This window comes from Canis aureus, chromosome 1 (assembly GCF_053574225.1).
Source record: "Canis aureus isolate CA01 chromosome 1, VMU_Caureus_v.1.0, whole genome shotgun sequence".
NCBI classification, from domain to species: Eukaryota; Metazoa; Chordata; class Mammalia; order Carnivora; family Canidae; genus Canis; species Canis aureus.
Window position 1 is genome coordinate 100,353,623 of NC_135611.1, and position 19,910 is coordinate 100,373,532.

At 50.2% G+C, this 19,910-nt stretch overlaps 2 protein-coding genes across 3 annotated transcripts; one reads left to right on the forward strand and one right to left on the reverse strand.

Moving 5' to 3' along the window:
* Positions 1 to 98: 98 nt before the first annotated feature.
* RPS5 (ribosomal protein S5) lies at positions 99 to 5,987 on the reverse strand. 2 transcript variants are annotated; one of them, XM_077911965.1, is made up of 6 exons: positions 5,829 to 5,987; positions 4,998 to 5,106; positions 1,433 to 1,642; positions 1,145 to 1,273; positions 296 to 394; positions 99 to 216 (listed from the first exon to the last, which is right to left on the reverse strand). In XM_077911965.1, the coding sequence occupies exons 2-6, from the start codon at positions 5,103 to 5,105 to the stop codon at positions 148 to 150; spliced, it is 615 nt and encodes a 204-aa protein (XP_077768091.1). In that variant the 5' UTR covers position 5,106; positions 5,829 to 5,987; the 3' UTR covers positions 99 to 147. The 2 variants fall into 2 exon arrangements, with proteins under 2 accessions (XP_077768091.1, XP_077768093.1); XM_077911967.1 differs by lacking the exon at positions 5,829 to 5,987 and adding an exon at positions 5,458 to 5,745.
* LOC144322150 (zinc finger protein 837-like) lies at positions 5,889 to 19,015 on the forward strand. The gene is given in 4 exon segments (XM_077911802.1): positions 5,889 to 6,251; positions 8,177 to 8,390; positions 17,192 to 17,428; positions 17,431 to 19,015. Coding segments are annotated over 2 exon segments (1,593 nt in total). The 5' UTR covers positions 5,889 to 6,251; positions 8,177 to 8,390; positions 17,192 to 17,232; the 3' UTR covers positions 18,828 to 19,015.
* The last annotated feature ends 895 nt before the right edge of the window (positions 19,016 to 19,910 follow it).

Sequence of the window (19,910 nt, forward strand, 5' to 3'; positions counted from 1 at the left end):
AAAGACATGCCAGAAATGTAGGCAGCTCCTCAGGACACTGGGGCCATCCCCACTCTAGCTCCCAGAGCCCCACAAGGACAGACACTGGCACAAGTGGGTGAGGCTGCCCCAAGGGCAGACAGGTTTATTGAAGCCACAGCCAGGTGATCAACGGTTAGACTTGGCCACACGTTCCAGCTCATCCTTCTTCTTGATAGCATAGGAATTGGAAGAGCCCTGCAAGGAGATAGATGGTTAATTCTGAATGTTGGAGAAGCCTCCCCTTGAAATGGCTGCCACCCCAGTGTCTACTCACCTTGGCTGCATTGATGAGCTCATCTGCTAGGCACTCAGCAATAGTCTTGATGTTCCGGAAGGCGGCCTCACGGGCACCTGTGCACAGCAGCCAAATGGCCTAGGGAACACAGGTCAGCTAAGCCTGGGGACAGGGGATGCCCCCAAACTAGATAGGGCCGGTGTCCTCCAGTACCCTGTGCCCCTAACAAAGACTGGATATCGTATTACCATCCACTGGCCCAATGACACAGGACAACATAGGAGGACAAATCCGATCAGAATAAGGGCCACAAAACCGAGGGTAGACACAGAAGCTGAAGCTGGGTCCCTGATTACAGATTTAAGACCTGCCACTGTAGGGAAATCCAATGCAGTGTGTGCTCTTGACCTGGACCCTTGATTGAAAATGGACAACTATAAAGGGTATACTGGGGACAGCTTCAGTGACGGAACATGAGATAATTTTATCGCTGTTAAATACCTTGAGTGATGGGCGGGGACAGAATATCCTTGTTCTTAGGAGATATCCAATGAAGTCTTAAGGGGAAAATGGTTAGAATGCCTACAACTAATCCTCAAAAGGTCTGCATAAAAAAAAATACATACCCACACACTGTATGTAAAAATATACAATCAAATGAAACTGTGCCTCAGGCAAATGTTGCTCAGGAGAGGGGCCAGAACCAGAATCTCTCCTGAACATGATGGAAATGCAGGAAGGCTTCCTGGAGGAAAGGACACTCCAGGTAAAACACAACAGGCAGGATAAACTGTCCCTTGTCCTAGTTTCTGCTGCAAGCAGACCCACACCAGGGCCCAGTGGCTATTCCTGCCCATTCATGTGTGTGCTAAAAAGCCTCAGGCCTACCTGATTCACACGGCGTAGGGGGGACACATCGACAGCCTGACGCCTCACTGTTCCAGCTCGCCCAATGCGGGTTGAGTCTTCCCGGGGACCACTGTTAATAATGGCATTCACCAGGACCTGCAGGGGGTTCTAGGAGAAGGCAGCCATGAACCTAACATCCAGTTCACATCCCTCCCCATCTCCTTATACCTAAAACCCAGTGGACCCTGGCATACACAGCACAGAGCAGCTACTGGCTTTAGGGTATACTAAAGACATTCTGTGCCTCATCAGGTCTCAGAGCCCTACCTCACCAGTGAGCAGATGGATGATCTCGAAGGCATGCTTGACAATGCGCACAGTCATGAGCTTCTTGCCATTGTTACGGCCATGCATCATCATTGAGTTGGTCAGGCGCTCCACAATGGGGCACTGTGCCTTACGGAAGCGCTTGGCTGCATAGCGGCCTGCACTGTGGGGCAGGTACTTGGCATACTTCTCCTTCACTGCAATGTAGTCCTGGGGCAGCAGGGAGAGGGGATGGAGGACCATGATCAGGAGCAGGATGGCCAGAAACCAGAAGGAATGAGCACCCACTCTGGATAGCCCCATCCACCTGTGGTTGCTTGACTGTGAGGGCCCTGCCTGCCACAAAAAAAGTAATATCCTAACAAGTGAATATCAAGTCAGTAAAAAGAGCACTTCCTTTATAATGGGAGGGAGAGCCATGGAGAACCACAATCATAGCCCAGAATCTCAGCTTTAAGTGTTCCTCAAACTCTACACTATGGACATTTTAAATCAGGTAACTCGGGATCCCGGAGTGGCTCAGTGGGTTTAGTGCCCGCCTTTGGCCCAGGGCGTGATCCTGGAGTCCCAGGATCCAGTCTCATGTCGGGCTCCCTGCATGGAGCCTGCTTCTCCTTCTGCCTGTGCCTGTGCCTCTCTCGCTCTCTGTCTCTCTCATGGATAAATAAAATCTTAAAAAAAAAAAAAAAAAAAAAAAAAAAAAATCAATCAATCAATCAATCAGGTAACTTGCTGTCCCGTACACTGTAGAATGTTTAGCAGCATCCATTATGCTAGTAGCAGCCCTCAGTTTTATTTTATTTTTAATTTTTATTTATTTATTCATGAGAGACACAGAGAGAGAGGCAGAGATGGAGGCAGAGGGAGAAGCAGGCTCCATGCAGGGAGCCTGATGTGGGTGGGACTCAATCCCGGGTCTCCAGGATCACGACCTGAGCCAAAGGCAGATGCTTTAACCGCTGAGCCACCCAGGCATCCCAGGCCTCAGTTTTAGCGCCCCAAAACTGTATCCAGACATTGCCAAGTATCACCTAAGAGGGGTGAGGGAAATCACTCCAGAGAACCACGGTTCTAGAAGAATTTTCCAATAACCCTTCCTATATATACATTATTTCCCTAGAAAATGCCAAAATGTTATGGGGGTGTTGGAATCAGAGAAACTACATGTATATGAAGAGGACTACTGTCAACTGTTCCACTGTGAAATACACCCAGACGTCATTCTATCACTTAACACGAGAGGCCCCCCACACAACATATTTCTAAAACACAAGGAACAACAGAAAAAGAACACAATTCTGATATTAGAATGACAGCCCGGGGTCTACCCTGGAGAGAACCACCTGCACAAATAGGCAAGTAGATAAGTCTCCATGCAGGGCTTTACACCAGGCAGGAAAAACCACAAACACCAAATGTCTTGGCAGGGTTTGGTTAAACTGTCCAGCTCTGCGGTAGAGCCTTGAACATCTTCCAAGATAAGAGAATTCTGGCACAATGTTGACTTCTGCTTCCCCAGACCCTAAGAGAGCACTAAGGAAAAATGAAAAAAAATTTTTTTTACACTTTTAAAAGGTTGCACACAAAAAAACTAAGGACACAAACACATATGTGAGAGAGACTATACGTGATTTACCAAGTCTAAAATATTCACCACCTGGCCCTTCTAAGTTTGTGGACGTTGCTGAACAAAGCCATGAAGGAAACAGATCTACAAAATATCCAGGGTAAAAAGCAAGACTGAATCTTCCACTAGGCATAGTGCCTTGACCCCACGGTATGTTTATTTTTATTTTTTAGAAATAGAGGCTTAAAAAAAAAAAAAAGATTGTATTTATTTATTCATGAGAGATAGAGAGAGGCAGAGACACAGGCAGAGGGAGGAGAAGCAGGCTCAAGGCAGGGACCCTAATGCGGGAATCGATCCTGGGACTCCAGGATCATGTCCTGGGCCAAAGGCAGGTGCTAAACAGCTGAGCCATCCAGGGATCCCCCACGGTGTGTTTACAGACAACAAAAAATGTCCTAATTTCTTTTAAAATGAAAAACAAAACAAAACAAAACAAAACAAAAACAACCAAAAAAAAAAAAAAAAGACAAAAAGACGGGCACCTGTGTGGCTCAGTGTTTGAGCGTCTGCCTTTAGCTCAGGTCGTGATCCTGGGGTCCTAGGATCGAGTCCCACATCAGACTTCCCTCTGCCTATGTTTCTCTCTCATGAATAAACAAAATCTTAAAAAAAAAAAAAAAAAGGGAAAACTCTATCCAATCCAAACTTTGTCTTTATACCAATGCAACCACAAATGTAATTTCTTTTTTTTTTTAATTTTTATTTATTTATGATAGTCACACACACACAGAGAGAGAGAGAGAGAGAGAGAGAGAGAGAGAGGCAGAGACAGAAGCAGGCTCCATGCACCGGGAGCCCGACGTGGGATTCGATCCCGGGTCTCCAGGATCGCGCCCCCGGCCGAAGGCAGGCGCTAAACCTATGCGCCACCCAGGGATCCCTCTTTTTTTTTTTTAAAAGATTTTTATTTATTTATTCATGACAGAGAGAGAGGCAGACACAGGCAGTGGGAGAAGCAGGCTCCAGGCAGGGAGCCTGACGTGGGAATCCCGAGTCTCCAGGATCACACCCCAGGCCGAAGGCAGTGCTAAACCGCTGGGCCACTGGGGCTGCCCCTATTTATTTCTTTTTAATGAAGGGCCCATTAAAGTCCTAATGAGGCCCAGTGTAAAACACTTAACTAGGGATTATGATAAACTGGGAGGACTTCCACAGATTCCTGATTTCAAAACCTATTAAAAAGCTACAGTAAATCAAGACTGTGGTACTGACTTAAGGATAGCTTTATAGACCAATAGAAAAGAATTCAGAGTCCAGACATAAATCCACGTATCTATGCTCAACTTATTTTCAACAAGGATCCCAAGACATTCAATAGGGGAAATATTAATTTCAATAGTGGTGTTGAGATACATTTATACAATGTATAAAAGATTTGAGTTAGATAGCTTATAGCCTACATTTGCTAACTAAAATGCACAAAACTCCAAAAACAAAAACCAAATAGGGCTGGGGCAACTGGATCTCCACATGCAAAAGAATGATCCAAAACAAAACAGCAGCAACAAACGACAACAACAAAAAAACAAAATCGGGGCACCTGGGAGGTTAAGCGTGCAACTCTTGGGTTCATATCAAGTCAAGATCTTGTGGGTTGTGGGACCAAGCCCCAAGTCGGGCTTCTCTCCCACAGGGAAGTCTGCTTGGAAACTCTCTTTCTGCCCACCCCACCCCCATTCTCTCTCAAATAAATAAATCTTAACAAAAACAAACAACAACAAACACAGAGAAGAAACAGAACATGCACCCAAAAACCCCGTGAGATGTGATGTTACCACTGAGAAAAGAACCACCTTGTGTAGCAACTAATGAGCCAATCACAAGGAAGAAATGGGGACTGGTGGGTGCTACAAGTTCCAAGTGACCTCCCCTGAAAGATTTCATGTGTCCCCAAACCCCTAACTGGGGAGCACAACCACCACACTCCCCCCTCACCTGCAAAGAAATGTCATTGATCTGAACATCATCAGTGCTCCATTTCCCAAAGAGCTTGATGTCAGGGGTCTCCGCCACTGCTGGTGCAGCTGTCTCCCACTCGGTCATCCTAGGAACACAAATTGTCAGAGCCCAGATAAACCCCAACTGTGAGGCTGGCCCACGCGCTGTAAACTAGGAAATTATGTGGAACCAAGAAAGGCTGTAAACATCTGGGTCCATCTATCTTAGTCCTAGAAAAACCACTTAATGTAAGCAAGAAGCACGTCTTTTTCAGCAAGGACCCCGAGGACCAACGTCTGGCAGGCCCGGGTCAACTGCTGCGGCAGGGACCAGATCTCGAAAGGAGATGCCAAATACCCCGACACTGCATCCGCCTCAAATCAAATCCCAGTCATGACATTAACGAAGAGCCGGGCTTTAGACTCTGCTTCCTCTTGAATAAAATGGAAACGCTAACCTGCCATCAAGGACCACTACGCGAATCAAGGCAAAGGCTATGGTGCGTTTCCGACTCCAAGGAGATACTACTCAAGAGAAAAGCGCGTACAGGCCAGAGTGCATCAACTATCTAGGAATAACGGAAACTTCCTATATCGACGCACGATTGCAGGAACCAAACCGGTATTCTCGAGCCCCGCTTTGGGGCAAAGCTACAGGGGTGGCGGGGCACCAAGGAAAGCCTAACTTTCCGGCGCCTTCGCGTTCCTCAGCGCATTTTCCGGAGAAACAGGAAGCCCCCGAAGGGAAGCCCCGGGCCTCGGGGGTCCCTCATGGCTCCCCAGAAGATCCTGAATCACTCCTCGGATCCCGACCCAGCGACAGCCTCACCTGAAAGCGCAGCCGGGCCGTCACAATCGAACCGCGTGCACCACGCGCCGCCGTGGCACAGACAGGAAGAGACCGCGAATCGCGGGCGGAAGCTTTTAACTAGGGTGAAAACTTCCGGGTCAGTGGGGACGACCCGTGTGCAAAAAGACATGATATAGTCAAGGACCAATCCGGAACAAGAATGTAAAGGCGCCCTCTGGACCAAACGGAAGACGTAAATCCCCTGCGCATGCGTACTTGCAGAAGTGTGCCCACAAGCGTGCCTGGCGGACGTTCTGATTTCAGTCCTTGCCCCGGTCTTGGGGGGGCCCGTGCACAGGCGCAGAGATCTCCTTGAAGCCAAGGCCTCCATGTCTAATGAGGGCAGTAGTCAGGCTCTTGCTGTGCATCCCGTCGGGCCGCCCCACCTGCCGCGGATTTCCAGTAAGGTCGCCAGTTCGGCACCCTCTCATTCCTCGTCCAGGTCACCGCCGCTTCGTAGGCATGCGCGCGCTGCAGGCCCGGGGGTGAGGAGAGGCCTGGTGGTCAGGAACTGCCCTCCGCTGGTCCTGGCCCCACGTGCATGCTCGGGTCGGCCTCTCCCACACTCGCTCGCTTGGGGTTTTGCGGGCCTGAGCCGCCCATAGAGGGAGCCCATTCCGGCTTGACTTCCCTTCATCACGTGCCAGGGTATTCCCATCATCTCTCTACGACCCCTACAGCTCCTGCCTCCTCTCCTCGCGTGCGGTCGGAGGTTGGGAAGGAGCTCTGGACGTGGGGCCAGGGCTGTGCACACAGGCGGATTAGGGGGACGGCCTCCACTCTATTTGATGCATCTGGGTCCTCTTGTTGATGCTGAGGTCACTGGGTGAGTGCAGGGGGTCGACATTGGTGGCGGGTGCTGCGGCCACGTTGTAGCCCCACCCATTGGCCAGGTGGCTAGTTTGTGCCTGAAGCTTCATTCACCCTGTTTGTCGCCTCCTAAACCTAGACCCTGGAGTCTAGCTGGGCAGTGAACTACGTCCTGGTGGGCTTTCCAGAGGCAGCGACCCTGTGGCTGCTCAGCCATGCGGGCTGGCAGGAGGGTAATGCGCCGGCATCTGGTAGGGTTTTTCTCCAGGGCTGCATAGGGATCCTCACCTTCTGATACCTACCTATGCCTCCAAGGGGTTGCTCCCCCTAACCAGATCCCAGGGGGGCCCAGCCAGTTGACTTAAGCCGCCCTCTACATCCCCAGTGACCACCCCCCCTTGCCACTCTCTGAAGACTCATGGTAGGTGCTCAGCAGCTGCATTGTTTGTTTACTAATTGACTGATATTAAGGGCTAGCCCCTGCCCCTACCCCAATTTCAGGAGTGTTTCAGAGCAGAGACTCTGGGTCCCCTTGGACTGTTAGTCGTAGCTCATGCCACTGTTCAGGACACAGCCTGAAGCTGGCTTGAGCAGAGAGTTAGAACCTAGGTTGCCATGGGGGCACAGGAACTGCATCTGGGTAGGGAGGCCCCAGCCCCTGCAACTTGTGGCCTTTATCCCTGCACTCTGCCTTGGTATGTGAAAACGGCAGCCTTGGACCTCCCATTGGGGTTTGTGGGAGGATAGGGAGGGGACACGTGGGCTCCTCCCTGGTCCTGCAGGAGGTCTCTGGAAAGGTGCTTGCTGGAGGAAAGCAGAGAAGCTGAGCGGGGCAAAGGCACTAGTTACCCTCACACTCAGCAGGATCCAAAGGCAGGCTCCTAACCCTGCCTCTTTCTCTTCAAAAGCTGAGAGCATCCCACCCCACCCCCCACCCCCGAACCTCAGTTTCCCCCTTCAGCATAGAAGTGACAGCAGAATCAGGGGTGCCTAGCTGGCTCAGTTGGTAGAACATGTAACTCTAGATCTTAGGGTCATGAATTTGAGCCCCATGTTGGGCATGTTGCCTACTAAAAAAAAAAAAAAAAGGTAAACGACTCAGGGCCAATTTGGATCCTGTGCCCTGGGCTACTTGACAGACTACTGGGCTCCTGTCACTTGGTAATAGGCTTTTTTTTTTTTTTTTTTTTTTTTTTTGTTTATTATTTTAGAGAGAGAAAGTATGAGCAAGTGAGGGGAGGGGCAGAGGGAGAGAGAGAGAGAGAGACTCAAGCAGACCCCCCTGCTGAGTGGGGAGCCAGATGTAGGGCTTGCTCTCAGGACCGTGAGATCATGACCTGAGCCAAAATCAAGAGTCTGCCACTACCTGACTGAGCTGCCCAGGAGCCCCAGATAATAGACCTCTTTATAGATCTTGGTAAAGTGATGTGCTGTGCACTAGAGAGCAGGAGTAAAATCCCATAGTGTGAGGTGGAGGAGATCACTTTGCATAGCTAAATTCACATACCTCTTGCCAGGCATGGGGTGGTCTACGGTCCCCATCTCCAGGACACAGTGGAGGATATCTGAAGCCTGAACCCAGAGGTCTATGGATGTTGGCGCTGTGTTCTTCAGCCTGAAGGTGGAAAGTCTCTGCAGAGGCCACCCTCACTTCCTGGTGCATCATTTCTACTCTGAGCTGACAAGCCCTGACCATCTCTTCTGCCCTCTGTGTCACACTGCTCTATGAAGGTAAACTGGCTTATTACCTGCTGTATCCCCAGCTGCAAGCTCTGAGTCTGGCACACAGTATGTGCCCATGAGTAACTTGAATAGATGATGGATGGATAGGCCAGTCGACCCTAGTCCCTCATACACTCACTGCTCCCACTCTGGGCTTCAGGCAGACAGAGTGGCTGGGCCTCCATCCACTCCCTCCACACCAATTCCAGAGCCATGAATTTTAGTCCTATTCAGAAGACCTCCTTACCTTGGTCTGCCCCTCTTCTGGCTACCTCCTAGTTGAGGTCAGCGTGGGGAAGCCCCTCCCTGACTCCAGGCTCGCAGGTGGGCATTAGGAGTCTAGGAATCCAATCTTACTCTTGAAAGCAACTATATGAGATGGATGCCCCCATTTTATAGATAGTCATGGAGGCCCAGAGAGGAACAACAGACATCTTAATTGCTTCTCCAATTTCTACAGTGCTGTCCATCTGTTCCCTTCTCCCATGGCTCCTTGGCAGACAGGAAGTTGATTTTTCCCACTGGCTAGGGCCTTCCACTGTCCTGGCCACCGACCAGCATCTGTAGAGCTGGGCTTACAAGGGTGGGTGGCTTGGCTGGGGAACTTGTTACAAGAGTGGGAATTCTAGACTTTAAGGCAGGGACAGGTGCCTGAGCCAGTCCACCTGTTGGGTGGGCTAGCCCAAGCTCTTTGCCTAGTTTCAGTTTGCTCAGCTGTAAATTAGAACCACATATTCAGGGTGGCTCTGTGTAATTGTAGGTGGGGATGAGGCAACAGGGCAGAATGTATAGGGCTGGGATGATAATACTGGATCAGATCCTGACCTGTCCCCTCACTTGGGGCACTTAGGAGTAAAGAATAGCGGAGATGAGGTACTAGGTTGGATTTGAGAACCTTGGAACAGAGTCTTATTTTTTAATATTTTATTTATTTATTCATGAGAGACCCAGAGAGAGGTATAGACACAGGCAGAGACAGAGGGAGGCTCCATGCAGGCAGCCCCACTTGGGACCTGATCCTAGGTCCCAAGGATCACGCCCGGAGGTGGGCACCAAACCGCTGAGCCACCCAGGCATCCTGGAACAGTCTTAATAGAGGTCTCATGGACTTTGAAGAAGGTTAAACCTTATTGTTTGGAGATCCAAATTTCCAGAATTAGGGGGTGTATCAACACAAATGAACAAAACTCTTGAAAAATGTTAAAGAGAGAAGAGTTTTATTTGAGCCCAAGTTAGGACAGGTGCCCGGGATACACAATCTTCACAAAGGAGAGTGCTCCAGGGAAGGAAAACTGTGTAGAGTTATATATTTTTATACATAGTTACAAATCATCAGGGATGCTTGGGTGGCTCAGGGGTTGAGCACCTGCCTTCATGACCAGGGCGTGATCCTGGAGTCCCGGGATCAAGTCCCGCATTGGGCTCCCTGCATGGAGCCTGCTTCTCTCTCTTCTTCTGTCTCTGCCTTTCTCTCTCCATGTCCCATGAGCAAATAAATAGAATCTTTAAAAAATAAAATAGCATCACTGTGAAGGACATTCCAGAAAGTTACAGACTTTATTTTCGCCTTCCAGTATGTGCAAGTCTGTATGGCTTTAATCTTATGGGAACTACAGAGATTTTTTTGTTTTTATCTTTATGTTTGGAATGCTCTCCTTTTTTTTTTTTTTTTTTTCTTTTAATGAAGCAGACATACAATGTGTGCTCAAGAACAGAAATAGGGGGATCCCTGGGTGGCGCAGCGGTTTAGCGCCTGCCTTTGGCCCAGGGCGCGATCCTGGAGACCCGGGATCGAATCCCACGTCGGGCTCCTGGTGCATGGAGCCTGCTTCTCCCTCTGCCTATGTCTCTGCCTCTCTCTCTCTTTCTCTGTGTGTGACTATCATTTAAAAAAAAAAAAAAAAAAGAACAGAAATAGGGGCACCTAGGTGGCTCAGTGGTTGAGCATCTGCCTTTGGCTCAAGGTGTGATCCCAGGGTTCTGGGATCCAGCCCTGCATTGGGCTCCTCGCAGGGAGCCTGCTCTCCCTCTGCCTATGTCTCTGCCTCTCTGTCTGTGTCTCTCATGAATAAATAAAATCTAAGAAAAAAGAACAGAAATAGACCCCAGGTTTTGAGGTTTTGTGGAGTCATTTTGATCTTGGTAAATGTTAAAGTATAGCTGCCCTGGGAGCCCTGTGAAGGTTGAAAATTTCCATTATCAGTTGCAGGATATCAAATTTTGGAGACCAGATGTATGAATTCAGAACAGTTTCAACACAGGGATTGTGGTGGCAGCAATTTGAGGGTGCAAGGCACAAAATGGGGGTAGAAATCGAGACCTGGACTTGAGGAGGGGGAATTTGAGGCTTTAAGTAGAAGAGAAACAGGGACCCTTATGGGGGTGGGGTGGGGAAAGGGACCCAGAGGCGGGAAATACTGAACAACTGGACACAAATATGGGTAAATTGAGACGCAAACATTAGAGAAGAAGCAGACATCAGGATATGGCGAACTAGGATCCCTGGGTGGCACAGCGGTTTGGCGCCTGCCTTTGGCCCAGGGCGTGATCCTGGAGACCCGGGATCGAGTCCCACATCGGGCGCCCTGCATGGAGCCTGCTTCTCCCTCTGCCTGTGTCTCTGCCGCACTCTCTATCTCTCTTTGTGTCTGTCATTAATGAATAAATAAAATCTTAAAAAAAAAAAAAGAAAAGCTGGGGGAACACCCAGGGCAGATAGGAGGTCACTGCCAAGAACACTGGGGCAGATGCAGGGTGGGGTTGGAGACAGGCTCCAAGGAACCCTTGGCCGAGCTCAGCCTCGAGTCTCACGTCCATGACTGGAAGGTCATCTAGATACAGGTGGAGTAGTTTTCAGGAGCAAGCTTGGAGCAGGACAAGAGAGGCAGGGAGACTCCGCCGTAGTCTGCAGCTTCCACCTGCTGTGTCTGATGCAGGGAGGCACGTTTTTGTCACGTTTTATATCGGCAGAGGAAGCCACCTGTGGGAGCAGGGTGTCTGGGGACAGTCTGGAGATGCCCTGTACACATAGGTAATGGGTGATCCTTGATCACCTGTGAGATCAGGGTTTCTTCCTGCTAGGTGGGAGTTGCTGCTTTGTCTTGGGACCACCCTGTCTTACCTGATCCTCTGCACTGAGCAGTCATCTGGTCGCATCACAGGGGATCAGGAGAGCCACCACACATAAATCCATTCATCCTATGAAGGGTGCTGGACCAGTCTCTACTAATTTTCTGTGGCTGTTGGAACAAATTGCTACCAACCAGGTAGTTTAAAACAGAAATGTATTCTCAGTTCTAGAAGCCAGAAGTTTGAAATAAGACATCAGCAGGGCTCCAGTCTCTGAAAGCCCTGAGGCAGAAAGCATCCCATGCAACTGTTCTAGCTTCTGGTGGTTTCAAATGTAACTCGGGTTGTGGCTGCATCACTCCAATCTTGGCCTCCACCTCGTCTCTCTTTCTCTCAGAAGGATTCTTGTTATTGGGTTTAGGGCCCACGCAGGGAATTCAAGATGATCCCATCTCAAGATCCTTAACTACACCTGCAAATATCCTTTCCCAATCAAGGTCACCATCACAGATTCTGGGGGTTAGGATATAGATGTATCTTTTGGGAATGTGGGCACCATTCAATCCACTACAGCTTCCTTCAGTGGAACCTGCCCAGTCCTAGGTGACCTCACATTCCAGGCCACCCATCCTCTGGTTTGACCATTTGTTACACAGTGATTGTTCTGGGTTGACCAGGGTGCCCCAGATGGATTTTCCCACCCTAGTGGGTCGTTGACCTCGATCCCTGCGGTTACAGGCGGTTATGCTAGGTGCTGGCCTGCGGCCTTGCTCTGGCCACCAGCTGTTGTGCAAGCCAGGGTATGAGGCCAGCAACCATGACCCTACAGGGGCAGCATTTACTGGAAGCCATGGGGCAAAGCCATGGCAGACACCCAGGCCCCATTGTTCCTCACACCTGGAGCATAGCAACCTGGTATCATGCCAGATGTGTGTCCAGCTTCCTACCAAGAGTTTTCTTTTTGAGATGAGTGGATTAATAGACATTTGGTTGAAGAGAAGTCTGGGTCTGGGGGAGAATGCTGTTAACATAGAGGTTAAGCCTCTGATGTGAAAACTCTGCTTGTGTAAAGTCAGCTTGAGCATGTGGTAAAAGTCAATATTTTATTTTTACCTAGAAATTTTGGAAACCTTGATGTTCTCATTACAAAAGTGTTGTTAAACACACACACACACACACACACACACACACACACACACCTCCCATGCATTACTATCCCCGTGGCTGGGGCTCAGATGACATCCTGGATGCTTCAGGGCAGACTGTCCCAGGCTCTTCTACGGCAGACACCTGGGCACACCAAAAGCAGGAATACTGTGCCATGGGTGCATTCTTTTTTTTTTTTTTGAGATATAGTTCATATTAAAAAAATGAGCCATTTAGAAGTGTATAATTAAGGTTCCTTCTTATTATGATTTTTAGACTTTAATATATTTACTATGTTTTGCAACCATTGTCTAATTCCAAAACATTTTCAGCGCCCCAACATGAAATTGCATATTCATTAAGCAGTTACTCTCTGTTCTTCCATCCCTCAGCCCCTGGCAATCACTAATCTATCCTTTGTCTCAATGGATTTGCCTATTCTAGATTTTTCACATAAATGGAATTCTGCAACATGATCTTTTTGTGTCTGACTTCTTTCACTGAGCATAATGTTTTCTGAGGTCCATCCATGTATCAGTATTTCATTCCATTTTATTGCTGAGTAATATTCCCTTGTATGGATAGACTACATTTTGTTTATCCATTCATCAGTTGATGGATGAATGAGGGTTTTTTTCTACCTTTTGGCTGTTATGGAAAAGGCCATAATGAACATCTATGTGCAAGTTTTTGCTTGACTGTTTTCATTTCTCTTAGATAGAGAGTGGAATTGCTTTCATGTGGTAATGCCATGCTTAACCTTTTGGGGTACTGCCAGGCTCCTTTCCACAGAAGTTGGTTGCATCATTTTCTATCCCCACTAGCTGTGTGGGAGTGCATTGTGCAATTGCCTTTTTCCTGCCAGGTCTTCTAGCCTGTCTGTCATCATTAGGACAAAGTCTGATTGTTGAGAGTTAGGTAGAAGAAGCTAATCAGTCCACCTGCAGTGGGTCTGTGCAATACAACAGCTTTGCCAGTCCCAGTGTACAAGAGACACTTTTTGAAACTTGGTCGTCCAGCTTGTCTATTTTATTTGCACAGCAAGCTTCACATTCTAGAAAAAGTGCATCCCTTGGCCTTTCCTAGGTGGGGCCCGTTAGGACTCTGCAAGAGTCATGGCAACTGAGCCCGGGTCCATCAACCCTGGGCATGGTGTTCATTGCCGGTTAGATTCATATCCATCTACTGTTATGGTGGAGCCCACAGCTGTTTGCTCCCCGGTTAGCCTGTGTCATTCCCTACCCCTGTTTTTGGAGAGCTGCAGTTAGTATCTCAAGCCAGAAACACAATAACAGTATACAGTTGTGGACACTTCCCACCTGGAAAGAATATCCTTGGATGACACAGGTGTTTGGGAAAGAGATGTGTCCCTCATATCCTCCTGCTGGCTTACATAGTGATGCATCACTCTAGAGGGCCCCATGGATAGTCTGGCACTAGGGTACAACATGCCATTGTTTATTGTCACACACATGTCCTTGTGCTTGCTTGAAGTCCCTCTCTCTAGGGGCTCTGAGCACCTCTGAGTCTTGAGCTCTACATGGCTAAACTGTCAGATGGAGAAACAAAGGCACAAAGTGAGGAAGGTGTTGGATTTCCAAAGTATTAGCCCCCCTCAGTGCCACATATGGGAGAGAGAGCCAGCAAAGATCAATACCCTTATGGGCCTGAATGTGGCCTCATGGAATCTCAATCAACCCAGATGCTAAGTGGCTTTAAGGTGCAAATGGAGAAAGGTGGCCTCATCTGCCCTGGGTTGAAGGCCTGGAAGTTACAGGAGGGTTGGCAGTTATCACATGTGACTGGAGTGAGGACTGTTTGAGAAACTTCAGGTCACAGTGTGGTTCTGTCCTTCTTGCCACCTTTGTTTCTTTAGAGAATTCCCCAGATTCTTTACTCAATATGTGACCAGACAAACCACCCTTAATGTGGGCCCTTCAGCTTTCCACGTTCCAACAAGCAGCCTCCTGAAGAGCAGAGCACTAGTGGCCAAGCTGCTTTTGTGACCCCTCAGGATCTGTGAAACGTGTTCAACTCTGCAATTTCACCTTTAACCAATTCAGTATGTCTAATTTTCACTCCCCAAACATTTTCCTCCAAAGCACTAACCAGCAACCAATTTCTGCCGTTGTGGTTGTCCTGTCTGAGGGCCAAATAATCAGCATCCTGAAAAGAACCATACCCAGTTGCTCTGATGTGTCTTTGGCTGAAAACTTGTAGAAAGACTTGATTAAATGCTTCCTGATTCTTTTTAATTCCTAGTCATGTTATTTCAAGCCACCGGTGCCCCTGGGCACCTACTTGTTAGAAACTTGCAAAAATGGCAGAAAAGCGGCAGTGGGTCAAGCAAGAATGGGTGAAAACTGTTTCGCTAAATAGACTCAAATATCTGGAACTTTTTTTTTTTTTTTTAAGAGGCAGAAAGGCGGGGAGGCACATGGGGGAGAGAGAATCCTAAGCAGGCTTCACACCCAGTGCAGAGCCCCACACAGGACTCAGTCTCAAAACCCTGAGATCATCACCTGAGCTGAAATAAAGGATCAGATGCTTAACTGACTGAGCCACCCAGGTGCCCAAAATTTCTGGAACATTTGGTGAAGGAATATCTGCCTTCCACAGAAAAAACAGAGCAAAAGGACAAGAATCTGAGCCCTCGTGCTCAGCAAAGTGTTGAGTTACTGTGGTCACATATTTATATCCCAAAGGCTGTGCTGGGCAGGTCCATATTTGTTCTGGAAGGAACAAGAACATAGGAAGGATTCTCATTCTTACCATGGGCTCTTTAATAGGTCAGTCATCTATTAGTGACTGTCATTGATCAGTAACTTAATAGCATGCAAGTCCTTTCTGTATTTGTACCCATGAGGTGGGCCTTCTCTGCCTGACCCCTCCATGTATGTTTGCTGCACATCAGTCACCCTGCCCACTCTACAGGTTTTAGCTATGCCCTGCCAATGGGACTGTCCAGAGCCAAATGGGACTGTCCTGAGCTGCTTGTGTGTCCTTCAAGATTGCAGAGTAAACATTCTTTTTTTTTTAATATGTTTTTTATTTATTCATGAGAGACACACAGAGAGAGGCAGAGACACAGGCAGAGGGAGAGGTAGGCTCCCCCCAGGGAGTCCAGTGCAGGACTTGATCCCACAACCCTGGGACCATGACCCAAGTCGAAGGCAGACACTCAACCACTGAGCCACCCAGGTGCCCTGCAGGCTAAACATTCAGTTTTGTTTCACCTCAATGGCATCTTGATTCATACTGTGTTTTCCCAGTAAACCATACGAAGAACTCAGAAAAAGCCACTGTGATAGGCAGAATAATACCCCTCACCATCCCTAAAAGATGTGCATGTCCTAGTCCCTAGAACCTGTGAATATGTTACTTCACACAGCCGAAGGGACTATGAGGTACGATAGTGGATCTTGATATGGAAGATTATACTGGATTATTTATGGTTTGCCAAATGTAATCACAGTGTCTTTGTATAAGAAGAGGCAGGAGAGGGCAGCCCGGGTGGCTCAGCGGTTTAGTGCCTGCCTTTTCCATGATCTTGGAGACCCGGGATCAAGTCCCATGTCAGATTCCCTGCATGGTGGAGCCTGCTTCTCCCTCTGCCTGTGTCTCTGCCCCTCTCTGTCTCTCATAAATAAATAAATAAAATCTAAAAAAAAAAAAAAAGAAGAGGCAGGAGAGGCAGAGTCTGATGTTTCAATGCTGGCACTGAAGATGGAAGACAGGGCCATGAGACAAGGAAAATAGGTGGCATCTAGAAGCTGGAAAAGGCAGGCAGGCACCCTGCCTTTGAGCCTCCAGAAGGAAGCAACACTGCTGAAACCTTGCCTTAGGACTTCTGTCCAGATCTGTGAGATAATAAATTTCCATTGCCTTAAGCCACTAAATTTGTGGTAATTTGTTACAGCAGCAATAGAAAACTAACAGCCACAGTGGAATTTGGGAATAGTAATAGTAGGCAACAGGCCCTCTTGGTGTTGATTGTTGCTGGAATGATCAGGGCCCCCAAGGTCAGCTGTTTACGTCTGTCATACCCATTTTGTAGATGAGGCTGCCAGACCGTAGAGAACCAAGGTTACTTGGTAGAAGTGAGGAGGGGCAGACCTGGTGTTCAGTTCTGCCAGATGAGTCCCATCTCACAACTCCTAGAAGACCTGGCTGATGGCAGGCAATAAGGCTGGGCCAGATCAAGGCAGGGAGTCAGAAGGGCATGCTGCCAGGAAGCTGGTGCTTGGGAGTGGAGAAGGGATTCTGGGGAGTGGGCAGCTGAGCAGTTAGTGTATGTCTTGCTCAAGGGAAGGGCTGCTGAGGTCCCAAACCAGGGATGATGGTGCTCCAACAACTGGTAAAAGAGGAGGGGTGATGCTCTCTGGGGCCTCAGTGACATCCTAGACTCTGGCAGAGGTCAGGAGTCAGGGCAGGAAGCTCCCGGGTTCTCACTGCCTGATGTCATTCCTTCTCTTCTTTCCTGGGCTATGGAAAGCTGGGGCAACTCCATCAGTCCTGGGGTCATCATTCTTTGGCAGTTCTCCCCACCCCCCTCCTGAGAACTGCCAACCTCCGTTTCTCCTCTGCTCTTCCAGATCCTACAGCCAGGACACTGTGTTGGGGGCTGGCCCCAGGAATGGAGGCTCGGGCCCAGAACTCCAGGCAGGGAGGCATTCCCAAGGCAGATCTCCAGGGAGCCAAGAGGGGCCAGGAGGAAAGGCCCAAGATGGAACTAAGGCCCCTGGCAGAGGACCCAGCCAAGAGATACCACTCTCAGGAGGGAGACCTACATGAAAGGACAGCAGGTGGCAAGACAGGTGATCCTGGAGCTGGGGCCTTGGTGTGAGCCCCAGTCCAGGGACCCTCCAGAGTGCAGGAGCAGGACCCCTGGTACAAGAGCCATATGGCCCGGCCTCCTGTCAGGACCCTGACCTAGTCACTCCCCAGGGGCCACATGCTGGGGAGGACCCCTGTTGGTGCCCGGTTGGTGCCAAAGCCTCCAGTCATAACTGCTGCCTGGTGCAGCATCACAGAACATCTCCTAAGGAGAAGTCCCTGGTGTGTGATCACTGTGAAGGCCAGGTGTTGCTCTGGTGCTGCCCCAGGACCCAGCTGTGGGAGAGCCACACAAAGGATGGGTCATGTGGATGGCACACAGGCACCCAGACCTTCCCAAAGAGCCTGCACATGACCCTCCTTCAGCAGAACCCCTTGGAGGAGCTACCCCAGGCCTGCAATTGCAGTGAGGAAGACTTTCCCTGGAGGGCCCTGCTGGCCCGGCAGGAAATGATGCAGATGGCAGAGGAGCCCCACCTGTGTGGCCAGTGTGGAAAGCGCTTTGGCTACAACAAGCAGCAGCAGGTAGCCGAAGGCCCCTTAATGTGTCCTCACTGTGGCCAGGCCTCGGGTCCTGGTGGCAGTGCCCGGGACCCCCCGGCCCAGCGGCTCTACGTCTGTGACCAGTGTGGCAAGGCCTTCACGCGTACCTCAAGCCTGCTGCAGCATGAGCGCATCCACACGGGTGAGCGACCCTATGAGTGTGCTGAGTGTGGCAAGGCCTTTGTGCGCTGCTCGGGTCTCTACCGCCACCAAAAGACACACCCGGCCAAGCGCCACCGCCTCAGCCTGCCCCTGGCACAGAGGTCCTTCCTCTTTGGGTGCCCGCCCTTTGGGGACTGCAGCGAGGGGACTCAGGGCCCTCCAAAGGTGTCGGTGGCGGGGGAGAAGCCATACGAGTGCGCTGAGTGCGCCAAGGCCTTTGGCCTGTTCTCCCACCTCGTAGAGCACCAGCGCGTTCACACGGGCGAGAAACCCTATGCGTGCCCAGAGTGTGGCAAGGCCTTCAACCAGCGCTCAAACCTGAGCCGGCACCAGCGAACGCACAGCAGCGCCAAGCCCTACGCCTGCCCACTGTGCGAGAAAGCCTTCAAGGGCCGCTCGGGCCTGGTGCAGCACCAGCGCGCGCACACCGGCGAGCGGCCATATGGCTGCCCCGAGTGCGGCAAGACCTTCCGGGGCTGCTCCGAGCTGCGCCAGCACGAGCGCCTGCATTCGGGCGAGAAGCCCTTCATCTGCCGAGACTGCGGCAAGGCCTTCGTGCGCAATTGCAGTCTGGTACGCCACCAGCGCACACACACGGGCGAGCGACCCTACACCTGCGGCGAGTGCGGCCGAGCCTTCAGCCAGCGCTCCAACCTCAAGGAGCATCAGAAGCGGCACGCGGCCTCCTGACCTCGCATGGCTCCGGGCTCTGGGGGCTGTTCTCCCAGACACCTGGGCCACGGTTGTAGTCTTTCTTAAATCTCACTTGGTACTCACTGTATCTGCAGGTTTCCCCGACTCGAGTTTTATGTGGCCCTTTCAAGTGGGTGCATAATAATGGGTTTTGGTGAAGTGCTAATAAACACAGGGATGGAGCACTGATGTGACCCAGATGCTTCGTGGGCTATCAGGAGTCCTGCTCTGCCTCCCGCAGTGGGCTGGGAAGTGGGGAAGCAGAGATGTGGGGAGTGACTCCCCGGAGTCACAGTCAGAAAATGGTAGAGGTAACATCTGAACCCAGGGCCTCCCATTGCACCTTCCTAGGGGGCTTCATTAACCCTTGGTAGCCTCTGGGTGTTTGCACACCTTTTAGTGTAACTTGGCCCTGTCTCTCGTCTGGCCTCCCTGGGCCTCTGGAGAGGGACTCTGCATACTTCATGACCCTCCTGGGGCCGATGGCCATGGGCTTCGTGGGTAGGGCCTCTGCCCTGCCCCTGGGTTGCTTCTAGTCACTGGAGAAGGCTCCTGTTGGAAGGAGGAGGGATTCCCTGGCAGCCTTGGCCTTGTTTGTGATTGCAGGTGGGGACTTCATTGTGCTATGTCAAGGCAAGGTGGTCCAGTCAGTGCTCCTCATCTGTCAGAGGACTCCAAGCTGGATGCCATCTCCTGCTACCTGGAAGAATCAAGGAGGGGACCCAGATGTGTGGCCACAATTCCTCATGGCCACCACATAAGAGGGAGTCCACCAGAGGCTTAGAGCAAGCAACATGTTCTTTCAGAGCAGTATATATAGTTATGTACATATGTGATTCCAGTTTCCTCCCCACTCCATCCTCCATACTAGTTCCAAAATGATACTCCCACAGCTCTGCACTTTAGGGTGAGCTTACTATATGCCAGGCACTGCGCTGGGCACTCTACCCTTAATCACCCCCTTTGATCCTTGCCCTAACTGGGAGAGGAGGGACAGTTCTTGGCCTGTATCAAAGAGCCCCAGAGAGGCCACGTAGCCCAGCCAGAGTTCCGGGAGGGAGGGCAGAGCTGGCTTATCTT

What these genes read in the sequence shown, in the direction of transcription:
- RPS5 (XM_077911965.1), bottom strand. Translation starts at nt 5,105, where the DNA reads ATGACCGAGTGGGAGACAGCTGCACCAGCAGTGGCGGAGACCCCTGAC. An exon ending in TCCATCTGCTCACTGGTGAG is followed by an intron (nt 1,274 to 1,432) that starts GTAGGGCTCTGA and finishes GCCTTCTCCTAG; the next exon opens with AACCCCCTGCAGGTCCTGGT. An exon ending in AGCTCATCAATGCAGCCAAG is followed by an intron (nt 217 to 295) that starts GTGAGTAGACAC and finishes ATCTCCTTGCAG; the next exon opens with GGCTCTTCCAATTCCTATGC.